The following is an 18,814-nucleotide window of genomic DNA, read 5'->3' on the forward strand; positions in this document are numbered from 1 at the left end:
GCTGCATCAAGAAAACAAAGACAGTCTGTCGATTATTTTCATGTTGTGATGTGAAATGATATTTTGTGGACGTTTGGAGTGGCGTTTAAGTCTAATATTGACATATTTCTCCTCCAAAATACAATCCTTGTGTTCATGAATGCTAGATTAAATTCTTACACACATGTGTTAAGGTTACACATGCATCTCTACGGGTTAAGGTTAAGGTTACATATGCACATTAACTGTATATTGTCATGCACATTAATTCCTGGTGCAGGTTTTAATAGTGTGACAGCAAAGACGTCATTGTCAGCAGCTGCATAAGTGTTCAAAATCTAGCGAATTTTCTTTGAATTGTACTGCTGGGTTCTCTACATAGTCCATGATAGACAGCTGACCTGATCAGGAATAGGAAACAGAGAAATAAACTGTGATTTTGGGCATACACCATGACATAGAGAAAGGAGACAGCTTTAAAGTGTGCTTTTCTATACTACTGAACTCATTTATACATGAGTGAATTTGAAGGAGTGCATGTACAAAATGACTCAGTGATTTCCAGTGATCCCTGGTTAATGTAACAGCATCTACACCTTTCAGAAGTTCACATCAGCTGCTTTCTCTGAGTAATTGATCCAGTTGAAATGGTCTCCTTCACGCTTTTACTTTGTAATTTTTACAGTAGTAAGCTAAGGGGTCATTACTTCCTGTTGGGATCAATCTTAATACAATGTGGAAAGAAAATCACGTTTTCTATTCTTTCTCGTTAACAGCATTCAGTCATGCTGCTTCTAGTGTTTTCTAATTTGCCATCCATAAATAAGGGATTATTTTCAACCATATGGGGCTTGGTTGCTTAGGAAGTGATGTTTGGCTGCTCTCATTATTGACCTTTCACGACTATGAACCAGCTTGACATCAGCAGATCTTCCTTCAAATCTGAGCAAATTATCTTTGAAAAAGTATGAAGAAGTAAGACATGCAGACTAGAATTAAAAACAGCAGCATTTGCACCAGGCAGGAAGAAAGTTACAAATTAGTCCTTTCTATATGCTCTGTCTCATTGTCATTTTTAATGAACAAAATATCTGACTGTAAATACTCTTGTTTCTTTACTGATTTTTTTCCAACCTCCCAAAAGCGTGTCTGAACTCACCTTTTCTCCTCCTTTTTCCCCCAGTCCTTCATACTGCAAGTATGGATCAGCTCCTGTAAAGATTCATCGTAACATGGCATTCACCGACAGTAAGTCACCTGAAAATTTCTTCTGTGCCACTTCTGATTTTTCTCCTTGAAAAATTAAAGGCAGAAAAAGAGAGAATGAAGCAGGAGGTGCTGATCCTGTCTTTGGGATGGCAGTGATTCACTTAAATAGAAGTTTTAACTGTACTGTGCATGTAAATGTCCTGACTGTCTGCTTCACATTGACGTGTTTTTGTTTATTTTTCTCATCAGAGTCCAACTTCACCTGCACGTATCATTCTCTTCCCACCTGTGAGGGGTGTCTGCTCTACACTGTCAACAGCAGAAACAACAATAACCTACTTCCCCTCATGAACATCACAGATGCTAAGACTACTCAAGAAGTCATGGGCTACTGGGCTCTCTACTTGATGTGTAAGGAGAAGAGTCACAAAGAAAAGATCTCGCTTCATACCAGAGACATTTCCTCATTTTGATTTTTTTGTCCTTCCAGCCAAAGAAATGACTCTCCCAGACTCAGACCTGGAACATTTCAAGAAGCAAGCCAGATGTCTGGGTTTCTCAGGAGAGCCAGACTTCCACTATGAACCTGACAAGTATTGTGAGTAACCTCCAAACTCGTCTGATGAGAGAATGAAACTGTGATGAAACTTTCACTCAGCTGCTTTAACTTTGTCTTCACAGCATTCTGTGTCAAAGATGAGCAGTAAGATGAAGAAGACTGAAGTCAATGAAAAACTTCCTTGATGGATATTTCAACCTGAAATTTTAAAAGTAATAAAATAAAGAGAGTCAAATCAATAAAATGAATGTAGATGTGAACTGTGTGTTTTCTTTTTCATCTAATAAAAACAGAGAGGGTGGGGAACGAGATCAGGATAGTCCATGTGGATGTGAACAGAGCAACAGAAAGAAACATTTCAAACAGTCATTACCCCCTATAACTGATGACTGGTTTTGCCACCTTGGGCAGCAACAACTGCAAGAAAGCATTTGAGTCTTTCAGACTGTTGTGGAGGAATGTTGGCCCACTCTTCTTTACAGGTTTGTTTTAGATCAGACTGTTTAAGGTCATACCACAGCATCTTAATTCGATTTAAGTCTGGCCACTAGGCCACTCCAAAACCTTCATTTTGTTTATTTAAGTCATTCAGAGGTGGACTTGATGGTGTGCTTCAGTCCTTTTGCAGAACCCAAGTGTGCTTGAGCTTGAGGTCACAAACTGATGGCCTGGACATTCTCCTTCAGGATTTTCTGGTAGCAGAATTAATGATTCCATCATTTCAATTTTAATTTGCTTTATTGGCATGAACAGATCAGTTATTGCCAAAGCTGTGTAAAAAATGTAAAAATGCATTAAATATTTAAACATAATATAAATCTGCATATTAAATAATTCCACACTTAGTCAACGTATAATGAAATAAATCTGATTATTAGATAAAACAGTAGGAAATTATACTAGAAATAAAATAAATAAATAAATAAATAAAATTCAGTGTCTTTGTTGGGAAGAGACCAGTTGGTTGTCTGGTTACAGCAAGTGGTCCAGGTCCTGAAGCAGCACCAGACCATCCCACTGCCACCACCATGTTTGACCTTTAGCATGATGTTCTTTTGATGAAATGCTGTGTTAGTTTTACTCCAGATGTAACAGGGAACACACCTTTCAAAAAGTTAAACTTACGTCTCTTTAGTCCACAGAATATTTTCCCCAAAGTCTTTGGGATCTAACCTGACACGCCAGATGGATTTGTTTCACACATCCAACTGGAAAACCTTTAATACTAAGCATTTGGGAAAAGGCAGAGGATTTGAAAGAAACTCAGAGTGTGATTGGATGAACGTTCTGTCTGTCACATCTTTACGAGCCAATCAGAGCGACAAAACATGTGACGTATTGAGGTGCGCGTGTGCAGCTACCGAGGAATAACATGAACCATGGCGACTATAGACATGTCAGTGCACGACTTTTGTCATTTTTGAAAAGAAAACATCTTTAACCGGGCCCAAACGGTTCAGACAGGAGCTTTGCAAGATGGATTCACTAGTGAAAAATAAGGAAAAGGGCATATCCATCTGCTTTGCAAGGTTATTTGAGATCATCAAGTCGTCAGTAATTTTGGCCTTGGAACTCCCACATTGGTGCCATTTTTGCCCAATCTCTTTCTTATTGTTGAATCATGAACTCTGGCCTTAACTGAGTCAGTGAGGCCTGCAGGTCTTTAGAATTTGGTCTGGACCCTTGACTTCCTGGAGGAGTCGTCGATGCGCTCTTCAAGTCATTTTGGTGGGCCGACCACTCCTGGGAAGGTAAGATAAGATTTCATTGGCTTTGTTTCTTTTCTGTTCTGAGATTGACATATATGTCCCCAGTCAGACTTAGAAGTGTATTTTCTGTCTGTGAGGGAGATTTGTTTCACACATCCATCTTGAAAAGCTTTGATATAAAGCATTTGGGAAAGGGCAGAACCTTTGAAAGAAAAACTTGGAGTGGGTTGGATGAACGTTCTGTCTGTTACATCTTTACAGGCCAATCAGAGCAACAAAACACTTGACGTTGTAGCAGCTACCTAGGTGCACGTGCGCAGCTAACGAGGAATAAACTCCATATAGAACTGCATAACGCGAACCATGGCGACTGTAGACATGTAAATACACGACTTTTGTCGTTTTTGAAATGAAAACAACTCAATGCTGTTCTTGTTCTTCTTTAAATTAAGAAATGTTGTCAAGTTCTGATTAAACTGGTGCTTTACCAGCATCCACAAAAATGTCCTCCGCCATAACGGCACCTGCCTCTTATTGCTGCTTGCTTACGTCATGACTCCGCCATGCCTGAAAGTACTGCCCCTCGTCGCTGATTAGTCCTGTCACTTTCCAAACGGGCCCAAACGGATCAGACAGGAAGTGTCAGAGAGTTCAGGCAGGCAAAATCCAAAAACAAAAGACAAAGGACCCAAAATGCAGATGAGCTCAAAGAAACTGATTTAACCCTTTAAAACCCACCGTTATGCAAGTTCGCCAGGACATATTCTTACATTTTTACATACTGTAGTGCCATTTTTGGGAGTATTTTTGTTTGCTTAGTATCAATATAACCCTTATATCCCAAGTTTTAATAATATGTATTGACTTATGTCTTAACTACTACAATAAATTGCTTAAAAGTGCAATAAACCTAAAAAAAAATGAAAATTGTTTTTGTTTTTTTCACATATATTTCAAAATACAGAAATTGCACAGCTGTATCCCTCAAATTTGTAAATGTAAAAAAGTTGCACAATATCCTTTGGAACCACAGGAAATTTATTTAGAGTCTCTACATAGCTTGCTTTTTGAGATATATTCAATTTTGTAACCTGTAAAAAAAAAAAAAAGAGCCATATGAGTAGTTGGACTCTTCATCCAACACTGTAATTAGTTCCAAAGCTTCGCGCCAGCTCTAAAACTGTTTGGCACGACCAGGGTTTTGTGAATCCATAACTACATACATATGTGTGGAAGTGTGTCAGAGGTGTGTAGGTTGTGTGTCTGAGTGTTTTTGTAAAAAAGATGGGGTGAAATGAGAGCGAGGGCGAGTATGTGTGCAGGCAAAGTTCTTCAATGTATTCCATCACTGCTCTGAAACATGGTCAATGTGTGAAATGTTAGTGTAACTCCCCTGGATTTATATGCAAAAAGAATGATCGATCTATCTTATCCGGTTTCAAATCTACCCACAATCAAAAGTGGATATGCTTATCGTAGTGTCGGCGCTACACTGGGTTCTATAGGGTTAATAAAACAAACTAAAGAACTTACACAAAATAAATCCAGGACTCAAAACTAAATCAAAAGGAAGCACGAGGAAAGATCATGAGGAGTAGTACGAGGAGTAAGACAAAGGTTGACAACAGACGAACCGACAAAGGACAGGGAGAAACACAGAGCTTAAATACACAGGGAGTGATTAACGATGGAGGACAGGTGTGGACAATCAGACACAGGTGAAACTGGTGAGGGTAATCACAGAGGAGGGAAACTGAAGCAGGAAGCAAAACTGGAATCACACACAAGGGAAGGCAACTACAAAGTAAAACAGGAAACATGGAACACTTCACAAGACAGAACCAAGAACTTCACAAGGACTAAGAGACAAATCCAAACACGAGAACTATAACTAAGGAAACAGAAAACACAGGAGGATAGAAAGAACCAAACACAAGAAGTAAAACTAATCATGAAACACAGGGAATGTAAAAGTAACATGAAGCAGGGAATTACCAAACAAGAAACACAAGGAGTAAAACTAAACATGAAATACAGAGAAATAACCAAACATGAAACACGAGGAGTAAACTAAACATGGAACACAAGGAATTATTAAAAACATGAAGCTCAGAGAATTAACTAAACACCACAAGGAGCAAACTAAACACTAGAAATATACAAACTAGGAAAACCTAAACACAATGTAAAACTACAAACATGGAAATCACAGAATAAACAAAGGAAAAACAATAGAAATAAGAACAGAGATCATGACAGGAGCTTTGCAAGATGGATTAGCCAGTGAGAAACACGGAAATGGGCGTGTCCATCTGCTTTGCAAGGTTAGGATTTTCTTATATTTCGCATCATTCATTTTACCCTATCTGCAAAATTAGAAGGGCCCTGTCTGGTGAAGGATTCAAACCAGGATCTCTTGCTTTGGTCACTTTCTCAACTATTTTTGTAGTTCAGTGTGAGATAGAGGGAGAGATCATGCTACAAAGTGCTGCATGTTTCTGGCTGAAGAAATAAAACTCATCTTCAACATCCTAGGTCTTTAAAAAAAAAAATCAATTCAGTTTTATTATTTTTGTAATTGATTGATTTATTTTTAATTGTTTTTATTTAATTTTTTGTTGTTTTCTTTTTCTTTTTCTTTTTTCTTTTAATTTATATCATTGATTAATTATAATTTATAAAAAAAAAAAAATAATGTGCAGTTTTCCCTGTATCAGCACTTCTGAATGCACAGGCTAATGTTCAAGCGCAGGTGTGATCACTTGTCTGCACCTGAATATTGATGTAGATGCTCTCATTCTATGCCAAACATTTGTCCACATTAATAAAATATGATCAGACCTCTCTTGAATTTCAAAGGCTTAAATCTGGTGAAATTAGTGTCCAAACCATGGAGTGTCATTCCCTGTGGAGCCACTGGAGGGAGCCTTAACCAAACAAAGATGCGGCTTGTTGAAAGTGTTGGACAGATGAGACTCTTTCACTATCAGGGCTTTGAAGCACAACTGAGATAGAGAGGCTATTTTTAGAAGCATTTCCCACGAAAGCTGCATCGATTTTTTGATCAGCAAGATTTTCTGGTTAATGAAAAAAAAACAGGAGCTGTCTGGATGAGAACGAGGGCAGGGGGAGAAGTTCACGTTGAATCCTCACTGACCTGTACTCCACTTTCAGGGAGCTGTTTGAAAATGGAGCAACACCACTGCATTTCCTTGCAGAGGTCTTGTAAGAGCGATGCTCTGCTGTCAAAGCTCTGTTGCAACGTTACAGCGGGCTCAAGGCTGCAGGCAGAGAGGTACATAAAGGTGTGAGTCATTCAATGCTATGGAAACCAGTATGTCCTGGAGACAAAGCTCAGGGCAGACAAACACGTTTGATAACACAGTGTGGAAAAGCATACGCTTATATAACAGGAACATCTTGTGAGGTATAAACAGACCCCTCCTCCTCTGTTCTGAGGTGTGCTCTCAGTGGTGCATTAACAAATGAGTCTAGTCAAGAGAGACGGCTGTTAGGATACTGAGCGATCACTGCAGGCTCCACTGCTGCTTTTCCTCTTTGTTATTTCAAACAGTGTTGTGGGCATGTAGGGTTGTAAGGGCAAGGCCTTAAAAGCAACAAAAGAGGCAGAGACTAGGTGTTCCTCCGAAAAACTGGGTGTGTAACAAGACGATCTCCTCTCTGATTCCTGATTTTCTTGTATATTTATCACATTTAAATATTTCAGATCATCAAATCAGTTTTACTATCTCAGAAAGACAACCCAAGTAAATAAATTAGAAAATTCAGTTTCTAAATGATGATTTAATTTATTAATGGGAAAAAATCTAAACCTATCTGGCCCTATGTGAAAAAGTAAATCCCCCTGAACCTAATAACTGGTTGTTCCACTCTTGGCAGCAATAACTGAAATCAAGCATTTACAATAACTGGTGATGAGTCTTTCGCATCACTGTGGAGGAATTTTGACCCTCTCTTCTTCACAGAATTGTTTTACTTTGGGCATATTGGAGGGTTTTCCAGCATGAACTGCCCATTTAAGGTCACACCACAGCATCTCAATTGGATTTAAGTCTGGACTTTGACTTGGCCACTCCAAAACCTTAATGTTGTTTCTCTTGAGCCGTTCTGAGGTGGATTTGCTGGTATGTTTCAGGTTGTTGTCCTGCTGCATAACCCAATTGGTCTTTGCAGAGGAATGAAGAGAAAGAAACTGCATGTCAAAGACATCATTGCTGCCTGCACAAAAAAGATAGACTACTGATGACACTGGGGGCTCTTTACATCAGGTAACAGCATTTTTGCTTTCTATGGGGATGCCATGCTGTGTTTGGATGGAATTATTCTTGATGACAGAGAAGAAACCAGTTTTCTGGTTTATAATAAAGGTGAAACTTCAACCCCAGATGTAACCAGAGTCGTGGATCTCATTTTATTTTGGAGTAAGGATTCTGTGTTGGTTCAGTACTAAGCAGCATAAAGCAGCTGTAGTCCCATCCAGAGTCAGTCCTCTGGGTTCTGCAGCATTTGGTGAACTCAGCAGGCTGCTAATGAAATAAGGGACGTAAGCCAAATCAATATAAATTAGACTGTTGGGCTCCTTCTTCTTTTAAACAAGGACTGTGCTGCATTTAAAGCAGTGAAACACCTGCGATACGCCTCACTGCAGTATGAGAAATAACCGTTTCCAGTGAGTTTAAGGCAGAAATCCACTTGTTTTATGGAATAGGGGAGATGATTTCTATAAGTAGAATGATTAACCTTTCATAGCAAATTCAAATGGTGCCCAGCAGCTTAAATTCAGAACTACTCCCTTGTTCCCTAAAACTCATCAAAAACGTCAAAAAGAGGGAAAAAATGTTCAAAAAAAGCATTGAGCTCACCAGTCCTGGAGAGCTCAATGCTTTTTTTAAAATCTAACTAGATGGCTTCACAAGAGGGGCCCGGCCCCAGATCCGAGTACATTTGAGCCCAAAGACTGATTTTGGCCAGTGTGAATGCAAATGAACTGCTTAGGGAGGTGATCTTGGGCGCGATTCAAGTGGAATCAGGCAGGGTTTAACCTTGCAAAGCAGATGAATACCCCCGTTTCCATGTTTATCACTGGCGAATCCATTTTGCAAAGCTCCGATGTGAACTGTTTGGGTCTGGTTAGAAAGTGACAGGACAAATCAACGATGAGGTAACCATGCAAAGCAGATGGATATGTCTGTTTCCGTGTTTCTCACTGGTGAATCCATCTTGCAAAGCTCCCATCTGAACCGTTTGGGCCCGGTTAGAAAGTGACAGGACCAATCAGTGATGAGGGGCAGTACTTTCAGGTGTGGCAGAGTCGTGACGTAAACAAGCAGCAGCAAGAGGCTGGTGCAATTATGGAGGAAGAGCTTGGCGTGGATGCTACTAAAGCGCCAGTTTTATCCAAACTTGTTATTTCTTCGTTAGAAGGACAGCAGTGAATTGTTTTCTTTTCAAAAACGACAAAAGTTGTGTATTTACTTGTCTACAGTTGCCATGTTTTGCTTTATTCCTCGGTAGCTGCACACATGCAGCTCGATAGCTGCTACGTAACGTGTTTTGTTGCTCTAAATGGCTCGTAGAGATATGACTGACCAAATGTTCATCCAGTCAAGCTAAGAGCTTTATTCAAAGCCTCTGCCCTTTCCCAAACATTTCCTATTGAAGCTTTCCTGGATGGATGTGTGAAACAATGTGAAACAAATTCATCTGGCGTGTCAGGTTAACGTTGAGGGGCAGTACTTTCGGGCACGGCGTAGTCGTGACATAAGCAAGCAGCGACAAGAGGCCGGTGCAATTATGGCAGAAGACATTAGTGTGAATGCTGCTAAAGCATTAAGTTTTATTAGAACCTGACGACATTTCTTTGTTAAAAGAAACAAAGAACAGCATTGAGTTGTCTTCTTTTCAAAAACAGCAAAGTCATGCCCTTTCCCAAACATCATCAATGAGTGGTTTACTAGATGGATGTCTGATAGAGGTTAGTAGGCGTGTCAGGTTAGGCACGGTTCGGATGTGATTTGAATTCAACCGGATAAGGGACAGAATGTGGCATCAGCTTTATGACATCATAAAAACAAGACTTTTTCCACAGTATGGCTGCTTGTTCACTTTTTCCTCAATAAAAGGCAGAAATCATCAAATCAAGGCAACAAACAAAACTTATGACTCACCTTACAGATGAACACAAGTTGGAGTCCGTGAGATTAGATGCAAATGCGAAAGAAGTCTCCTGACATCTCATAAACCGCTGCATTCAGGCAGTGGAAGCCTATTTAATCCTCTGAGCTCCACGTAGATCTGTAGATATGAAGAGTAAAGATGCTGCTATATTATAAAGGGATTTTAAATTATCCACGGTGGCAAGATTGACTTTTTAGCTGGGTTAAAACAAAAACAAAAACAATCTTCGCTCAGGTCAGGACACCAGTGGTTGCCATGGTAGCTTCTTCTTCTTTCTCCTCCTTGGTGGGTTTGTAAACCAGTCATGCTGTGGCGCAGCGTGAAACAACGGCTTAGTGTGAAAGCACCCTTAATTGTATAACAATAAGGGGTTTAATGGCTCACAGAGGGTACGGTTTGGTTCGTACCTCAGCATTTGAGTCCCAGTTCATCGATAAAAAACATTAAAGAACTAAAGAACATTAGGCAGGAAGTGATGCTGAACTACTCCTGTCATTTAATCTTCTTGTTTCAGCTGTTTTATTGTTTTTTTTAAGCATTCCATATCTCCCCCAGTCTTTTAGTCTTTTCTTGCTCTAGAATGGAGGTTTAGAACTTTAAATTTGATAGCACTAACACATCTCGAAAAAGTAGGGACAGGGCCATGTTTAGCAATGTGTAACATCCCCTTTTATTTTAGCAACAGTCTGTAAATGTCTGGGATGTAGGCTTACAGCTACTCAACAGTCCTGGGTATTTTTCCTTTCATGATGCTTCAATTTTTTTTTCTGTTGGTGAAAGGTCTGAACAGCAGGAGGGCCAGTTCAGCACCTGGACTCTTCCACTCTGAGGTCATGCTGTTGTAATGGATGTGGTATGTGGTTTTTATTATTGTATTGCTGAAATAGTCAAGGACTTCCCTGAATGAGATGTTGTGTGGATGGGAGCATATGTGGCTCTTAAACCTCATCTAGTTTCCAGCATTGATAGTTCCTTTCCAGATGTGTAAGCTACACACGCCATAGGCACTAATGCAACCCCATACCGTCAGAGATGCAGGCTTTAGAACTGTGCTGATAACTAACTGGATGGTCCCTCTCCTCTTCAGTCTCCAGGAAATGGCATCCATAATTTGCAACAAGAATTTCAAATTCTGACTCATCTGACCACATAACAGTTTTCCATTTTGCATCAGTTTATTTTAAGTGGCCCAGAGATGGCAGCAGCACTTCTGGATCATGTTCACATATGGCATCTTCTTTTGCATGACACAGCTTTAACTTGCATTTGTGTATGTCATGGTGAACTTTGTTGACAGATGATTCGTGGGATTGTTTCTGACCCCGTGCAGTGATTCCTAGTACCAAATCATGCCTGTTTTTAATGCAGTGGCCCCTGAGGGCCCGAAGAGAACAAGCATCCAATATCGACCTTTAGCCTTGTTCCTTGTGCACAGAGAATTCTCCAGATTCTCAGAATGTTTCAATGATATTATGGACTGTAGATGGTGGAGTATTCAAAGTCTTTACAATTTTGAGTGTAGGATAATTTCTATGAAATTGTTTCACAGTTTCTAAACATACTTTGCTCCTTTTATACCCAGTCATGTTGCTGACTTCTAGAGCAATTAACCTCATTAGTAGCAGAATATTTTCATGAAATATTAAAATGTCTGTGTTTCAACATCTGACATGTTGTTTATACAAATAAAATCTGTCTGAAAATAATTGCATTTTTAATTTACATTTTACACATTTTACCCAACTTTTTGGGAACTAGTGTTGCATGAATACAGACAGCAGTGATGTAGGAATCCTGTTCACCCTGCATTCAATACGGAGACAAAAATACTAAATGTTTAAACTCTAGTGTCTGTTTAGAAATGTGCACATATCCTGAGCTTGATGCCTTTATCAAGTTTCATGTCTTTACCAAAATATACAACAAGAAAGGCACACAATACTTCAGTTTTATCAGACTTTTTATTGGATCTTCAGGAAATCTGATTTGGAATTAAGTGGAATTATTTCACTCATTTGCTGGACGGAAAGAAAAAAAAAAGATTGCATGGACCAATTAAATAAAAAGTGACTCATTTTCAGGGTTTTTCTGTGGTGAGAGGACAGGGGAAAAGAAACACTGGAGAGATGTAAGCAGTTACATCAGCCACAAAGGGGTTACATAATAATGTTAAACAAAATCCTCTAACATCTGATCATCTATTATATATATTTATATACATCTCTATAAATCTAAGTGCCTTTTCTGTACAAGATATATAATATTTGCACAGTTTCCTCCATAAGAAACACAGATAACCTCATTTATACATCTTTAAAACAGCACAGTATTCTCTCCCTTCAGTCTTTTGTTACTCACATGTTATCATCAAACTCCTACATCTGTCTCGTAATCACTCTTACATCACTGCAGTGCCATTATGTCACTGTATTAAAAAATATAATGTAACCATCATAAATAGAGTCAGCCTCAAATATATTTCTACAGCACAGACTCCTCTTTTCTCAGTTTTGATAACTTTGCTCTAATGTGTTACTTTGGATCAGTTAAGAGAATATTAAAATATGTGCCAGCTCAATGGGTCTGAACCTTCTGAAAGGAAGAGATAAAAGAAAATCAGTTAGAAGGTTTTTTTTTTTTTTTCTAAAGAATGGGTTAAAAATAATCATGCATAGCAGACGGATCATCCAGATTCAATATCTGTCATCAGGATCCATCTTGCAAAGCTTCAAGCTGATACGCCCATTCCAGGTCAGAGAATGACAAAACCGATCAGCATTGTTTTAGGAGTGAGAGGCTGCTGTTAGAATAGGGTTTAGTTGAAGTGACTGCAAGCTGGTGAGCAATGGTGGCCACTGAAGAGATTAGCAGCTATAGCAGCAGTTAGATCAGACCTGGACTACATTTCTTTATAAAGAGAAGAGCAAAAGCCGTACTAGAAGCCTTTCTTGGTGGAATCATGTTTTTCTCTGCTACTTACCAACTTTGGCAAGAGTTTAATTTACAGTTGGCTTGTTTATTTCCCTTTCTAATTGGCGCCACAATTGTAAGGAACATGCATTTGTGGGATGAGCAGTCGAGCTGACAATCAGGAGCCTGATTGGCATCTGTTATGTTCAGTGATGAGTCCAGATTTTACCTACAGTAGTTGCATCGTAGGGTCAAAGTGTAGAAGAGTGGAGAGAATGAGGCTTGTCATCATTGGAGGCAATCTCAATGCAGAGATATCAAAATGAGATCCTGCAACCAATGGCAATCCCATAACTCCAAGAAGATAGTGCTCATTGGGGTTTATCAAAGACAACCTCCAGAATTTGGGAGTGCAGAGGATGGAATGGCCTGCCAGCAGTCCTGACCTCAACCCCATTGAAAACTAGTGGGATCAGCTTGGGCATGCTGTTCATGAGTGACCATCACAACCACATTGGCTGTCTTGGGGCAAATGCTGGTTGAGGAATGGAATGCCATCCCGCAGCAGTGCGTGACCAGGCTGGAATGTATTGTTAAATTGCCAATATGTCTTGTTTCTTCAGACTTCAATCATCCAGTCCACCATTCACAAGAGTGAATGGCAGAATAAGCTGTTTGGCATTGGCAGAGAAGATCTGGCAAATTCTACATACTCAGCTCTGCTGCTCATCCCACAAATGCATCATGTTCCTTACAAATGTGGGACAATTTAAAAGAGAAATAAACAGGCTTTCCAAGGGTATAAGATTAATTGCCAAGAAGCATACTACCAAGAAATAATCTACCACAAATTTCCTAACTGTAAGTTTAGTTTCTAAGCCAGGATGTAGACATGTATACTTCAGATGTCAAAATCTGCATCTTTACATGGCTGCATATGCGGGACCTGCAGTTTTTTGCACTTCAGCATTGGCTTCATTTTACAGCCAAAAAAGTCGCTGCTATCTGTGAGTACACATGAATCATGTCTGAAATCATGATTCTTCAGTGGTCTCAGACAGTGTTGGAGTATGGTACACTTGTGTTTACACTGACCTAATGAACTGGACTTTGGGGTAAAGTGTACTTGGTTTTGACTGTGGGCCGCTGATGTAAAACCACCATAAAGTAGGCGGAGTAGATAATTATCTGCAGGGCTGTTACAATAAAGTAGTTTCAGATAAGCTGACCTTATGACACTGGCTCGTAGAACTTTTGACCACAGTTGTTTTTTTATAGTTTTCTGAGTCTGACAGTCTGTAACTATTATGGCTTTCTGTCCTGGCTTCGTGGTTCAATCTCTTTCAGCGTGTCTCTGCTTCATTAATCATATTTGAAAAAAAGGACCCCAGTATTTCCTTACGGTGTATCCCTCAGTGAGTCTGGACCATGCAGGACAGGGTGCTATAACTCATAACTGACCCTCATTGATCTTCAATGTGTAGAGCTGCACACATGCTGCACTTAAAGTGATTGGGAGGAGACATAAAACCAAGTATGACTGATGTGAAGCAGAATTATAATCTCTGAAAATATTAAATATTCCTCTATTGTAAACTATTTGATAATATAAAAAGTTATAGAGAATCATTTCCTGTAGGGACTATTGGCATTCTACAATATATACAAACTAATCTATATTTGTGTTAGAGATTTAAATTACATGTGGCATCAGCTTCATATATCATAAAATGCACATATAAAAAATATTGTGATTGAAAATTGATCTCTGAAAATAAAGCATAACATTGATTAAAACCAAGGAGCTGCTGTCATTAAATCTCTGAGGATTAAAAGTTTGATTTCCATCAGTGTTTGTTGATTTGACTCTAGCTGTTTTAAAGAAGACTTCAAATCACCAAATACTCAGACATTTTCTTTAACGGTAGTTTCATCGGACATTGCAGGATTTTTTTTTTTCAGTTGTGAATTCCATGGAAATCCGGATGCATCGCTATGAAAATCACGAGTCCAATCATATTTGAATTTAGTTGTTGGTCATTGATTATCAATCATAATAAAAACTTGACTGAAGACTGACACCTTCCTGCCTGTTTTTTCTACAAGAAGTGATTAAATTTAAACTAGCAGCTGTTAAAGGTTAACAAATGCAAAGGTAACACTGGAAAACATCTATTACCCCCAAATTCCACATACTCCACCTGCACTACATTCTGGTTGCAGTGCTTTGCTTTGACCAATGGCACGTGCCATTGGACAGCAGAAGCACTGAGCAGTTGTAAAACAACGAGTTAACATAGAAAGAGTATAAATAAAACAGATTATTTTGTCTTTCTGGGTTTATTGGTCAGTCATGTCAGCATATATTCCATTTTTGGCCTCTCCCGTGGATGAATACATTAGGAAATTAAAAGGTGTTTGTTTTTGTGTAAAATTCAGGTGTTTTCCACCTCAAAAGTAAACATTTCTTCTTCACTTGAGTCTGTGCATTACGTTGGATGAGGTTTGGCTAATAAATGAGACTCAGCTTATGAAGATAAAACCACGTGGTTCGTAGTCACACTGAGTGATTATATTAAAGGTTGGGTTTTTATGCACAACTGCTGTAAGTTTCCAATAAGTGACGTCTTTCATTCACTGCTAGCTACTGATGAAGTGCACTAACTTGATATTTTAGGTGAACCTGAAGAAAACAGTAGCTGAAATCTTTTGGCGTATGGGGAACACTGCATGTCAAGGTCACGTGTTTGAATGGAACAAAAGATTTAATGATGGCAGAGATGAACACTGTAGGTGCCCATGCACATCAAAAACTTCCGAAAACATTAAAAAAACTGAGCAAAACATTTTAAATGATAAACAAGTTAGTATAAGAATGCCAGCAGAAATGTTCTCCACTGATCAAGGGACAGTTTGGCAAATTTTGCATGAAAATTTGAACATGACAAAAGTGCGTACCAAAGGTGTCCCAAAACGTTTGATGCTGGATCAAAAGTAAAATTGCAAGAAAATTTGTGCCAGCATTTTGGAATCAGTTGTAGGAAACCCAAAATTTTTTTAATTACATGTGATGAAACTTGGATCTTCCAATATGATCCTGAGACAAAACAGAAGTCTAAATGCACTGGATAACACCACCGTCAGGCGTTAAAATTCAAGGCCATGTTGATTGGTTTGTTTGACATAATTAGGGATATAGTTTTGGAGGAGTGGGTTCCAGAAGGGGCAATGGTGAATCAACATTATTACAAACAGGTTCTAGAAAAACTGAGAGAAAAAGTCCAAAGAAAGGAAATTCTACTGGAACTATGGTTTCATTCTTCATCAAGACAATGCTCCAGTGGACCATCAGTGGAACCCTGAATGCAGTGGTGTGTTAATGTAGAAGGAGAGGAGATTGAAGGAGAAAAACTATGAGTAAAGTTTATATTCATAAAGTTGTATGATAGCATTAGTCTTGTTTTGTAATAGCCACTTCGTATTTGATACTTTGCATGTTCTTCCCTCTGATTGGATCAATCTGCTCTAAATGGATCCACGCGATTTAGCCATGGCTCCTGCCACAAAAAGACCCTACATTTATCTTGAGCGGGGGTGATAAGTACTTCTGGGATGTGCCGGAAATAGACTGGAGTGTATGCAGAAGTACTGGAGAGATTGACCAGAAAGAGAGCTGTTTGCTGTGCCTGCACAAAGTATGTGGAATTTGAGGGTTAAGCACAATGCTCCTAATAGTGGACTGATTTGGCCCATCAGAGCAAGTCAGCTAGCTTGCACTGAGTCATGTGAGATTGCTAAATTAAGTGGAACTTCTTTAATGTTCAGTACAACCCAAAATGTTTCAACACAGTAGCCTCAGTCTGTAGGTCCTGCAGGCTGAAGTGAATAATTTTTACTGTGACAATGAAATCCACATGGTTATGCTCACTTTAAGTTGCTCTATTGTGTGTTTTACTGTTGTTGAAGAAAGCACATAGGGCAAATTTTAGCCACATAGTGGGTGGAAAAAATCTACACTTGGCCCTTAGCTTGGTTTTCTTGCCATAATTGGGTCCCTGGGGAAAAACAAGTGGGGTAACCCTGCTGCAGAGGGTATGCACTGACATCACTGTCCCACCAGGGCACGCCCCTTCAGTTGGACTGAGTGGGGAGACATCCTGCATTATGGCTGCCTTCAGTAGAAATACTGGTAAAAATGGGAGTGAAACAGATGATTAAATCACCATGCATGTTTTGTGTTTTTCCAGCATTCAGACTGAGCACTACCACCCAAACAGACTCTCCCACTCACCCTGCAGTGAGCTTACTGCATGTGACAGCCACTGTTCAGCAAGATGCATCCAAATAACTCATGGTAACAGTGACATCTGTTCGTTTCTGCATCTGGAGCAGCTCTAGCTCCAATGATATTTCCTAACAAAACAACATGAGCGTCTGCTTTTAGATGACTTGGCGTGGAAAGCATTCTGCCTACTCCTGGTGAAACATGCTAAAATATTCTGGGTTTGAAAACCAAAGAAACTTCAGTTAATGAGATGCAAATAACATCACACCCAGGAATATGACGTTCATGGCAAGTATCAACATAATATATGTCTCTAGATTGAAATTGTGCAAATCTTTGTGGAGTGCAATCATCAAAAACTCAGCGCATCCCCCAATATTTCTCAGGCTGTGATTATACCACGTCATCATGAGGATTCCTTTCAGTTCCCTCAGTCAGAGTCTTTTTTAAACTGAGCTGCATAAAGTGCAAAGTCCTCCTACTAGAGTCCTGGTTCAACCACCAGGAAGTCAATGTGGTCCTTCTCTTTGGTCTTGAAGGCCTCAGCGATGATCCGGGCAGCATCCTTATGCTCCCGGCCTCTCAGGGAAATGCCGTTGACCTCCAGGATGACCTGACCCACCTTCATCTGGCCGCAGTTATGAGCTGAGCCTCCTCTCTGTCAACAGAAGAGAAGAAGACGAAGACTTGATAAATTGACACGGATAAATCCATTCAGTGAGACACTGAGTGAGACAAGAAAACTCTATGTTTGCTGTGCTTTCAGTATATCTCTGTAAAAGTCTGATAAACATTTGAGCTGCCAATTTGCCAGTTTGCCACTATACATAGCTTGGTACTCATGTAATTCCTACATTTATTAAAATCAGTGTAAGAGACAGATGGGACCAGACTAGAAGTGCCAAACTTTCTTGCTCTCTGTTACCATGATGGATAGCAAACCATTTTACAGTCTGTCATTTTAATTTTCACTAAAATATCTGTAATGTAATAAAATATGACTTCAATAGCAGAGTTCAATTTATCATGCAAGTCATCCTTTAGAACAGGCCCATTCAATTAGTGGCCCGGGGGCCATATGTGGGGCCCAGAACCAACCCCCAAGTGGCCCAGACTGTGGTCATGCCAGACGCAGAGGCCAACCTGTTTTGCAAGTTTTCATAAATTCCCACAGTATTTCAGACCATGAATGCAACACTCCGCGTAGCCTAGCAACAGTCTACCTACAATGCACAGCGTTGTTTTGAAGAGTAGCTAGCGATGCTGACAGAAGTAGCCCCAAGATACAGAGTATAAAACATGTTCTATTCAACTGTAGCTACAGCTGTGCAAATTTGGTTTTTATGCACTTAAATGCCAGGGTAAGATGTGACCAAAGTTATTATTTACAGAATTTCATGTTACTTTTTCATTCTTTTTATTTTATTTATATTCAAGTGAAAAAAAACTACATCAGGTTATGTTCAAATAAAGCCCTGTTGTTGTTTTTAGTCACTTTTCATGTGCTTTTGTCATGTTTCCAAATTTAAAAGGGAGACTATGAATAAAAAGTGCATATTTTTCATCAAATTAATCTGTATTGGTTAGAAATTTGACATTACCAGCTGCTTAATGGGTACTGAACATGTCTGCCGTTTCTTAAATGTTATACTTTGAGCATTTTAACTCATAATTTTGACTTCTCATATAATACTTTGAACTTTAAGATTCATAATTCTAATTTTTAAGTGACATTTTGACATTTTTAACCAATTATTTTGTATTTTACCTCATATTTTCAACTCCAGACTTTGACTTCATAATCCCATAGTTTGACCTTTTAGACTCACAATTGAAAATTTTGAATCATATTTTGACTTTTAATTTTATGATTACAAATTTTATTTTATATTTTGACCTTTTAAACTCATGATTTTACTTTCTAATATATTTGCATTATAGACATTATTTTTCAATTTCCATGTC

At 39.1% G+C, this 18,814-nt stretch overlaps 1 protein-coding gene across 1 annotated transcript in view; it reads right to left on the minus strand.

Moving 5' to 3' along the window:
* Positions 1–17,172: 17,172 nt before the first annotated feature.
* LOC121509783 (whirlin-like) overlaps positions 17,173–18,814 on the minus strand; it is a 162,474-nt gene continuing 160,832 nt past the window's right edge. The window contains exon 12 of the mRNA XM_041787444.1: positions 17,173–17,507. Coding sequence (XP_041643378.1) covers positions 17,331–17,507 — 177 coding nt within the window. The 3' untranslated portion in view covers positions 17,173–17,330. The remainder of the gene's footprint in view (positions 17,508–18,814) is intronic.

Source organism: Cheilinus undulatus, linkage group 5 (assembly GCF_018320785.1).
Source record: "Cheilinus undulatus linkage group 5, ASM1832078v1, whole genome shotgun sequence".
Lineage (NCBI taxonomy): Eukaryota > Metazoa > Chordata > Actinopteri > Labriformes > Labridae > Cheilinus > Cheilinus undulatus.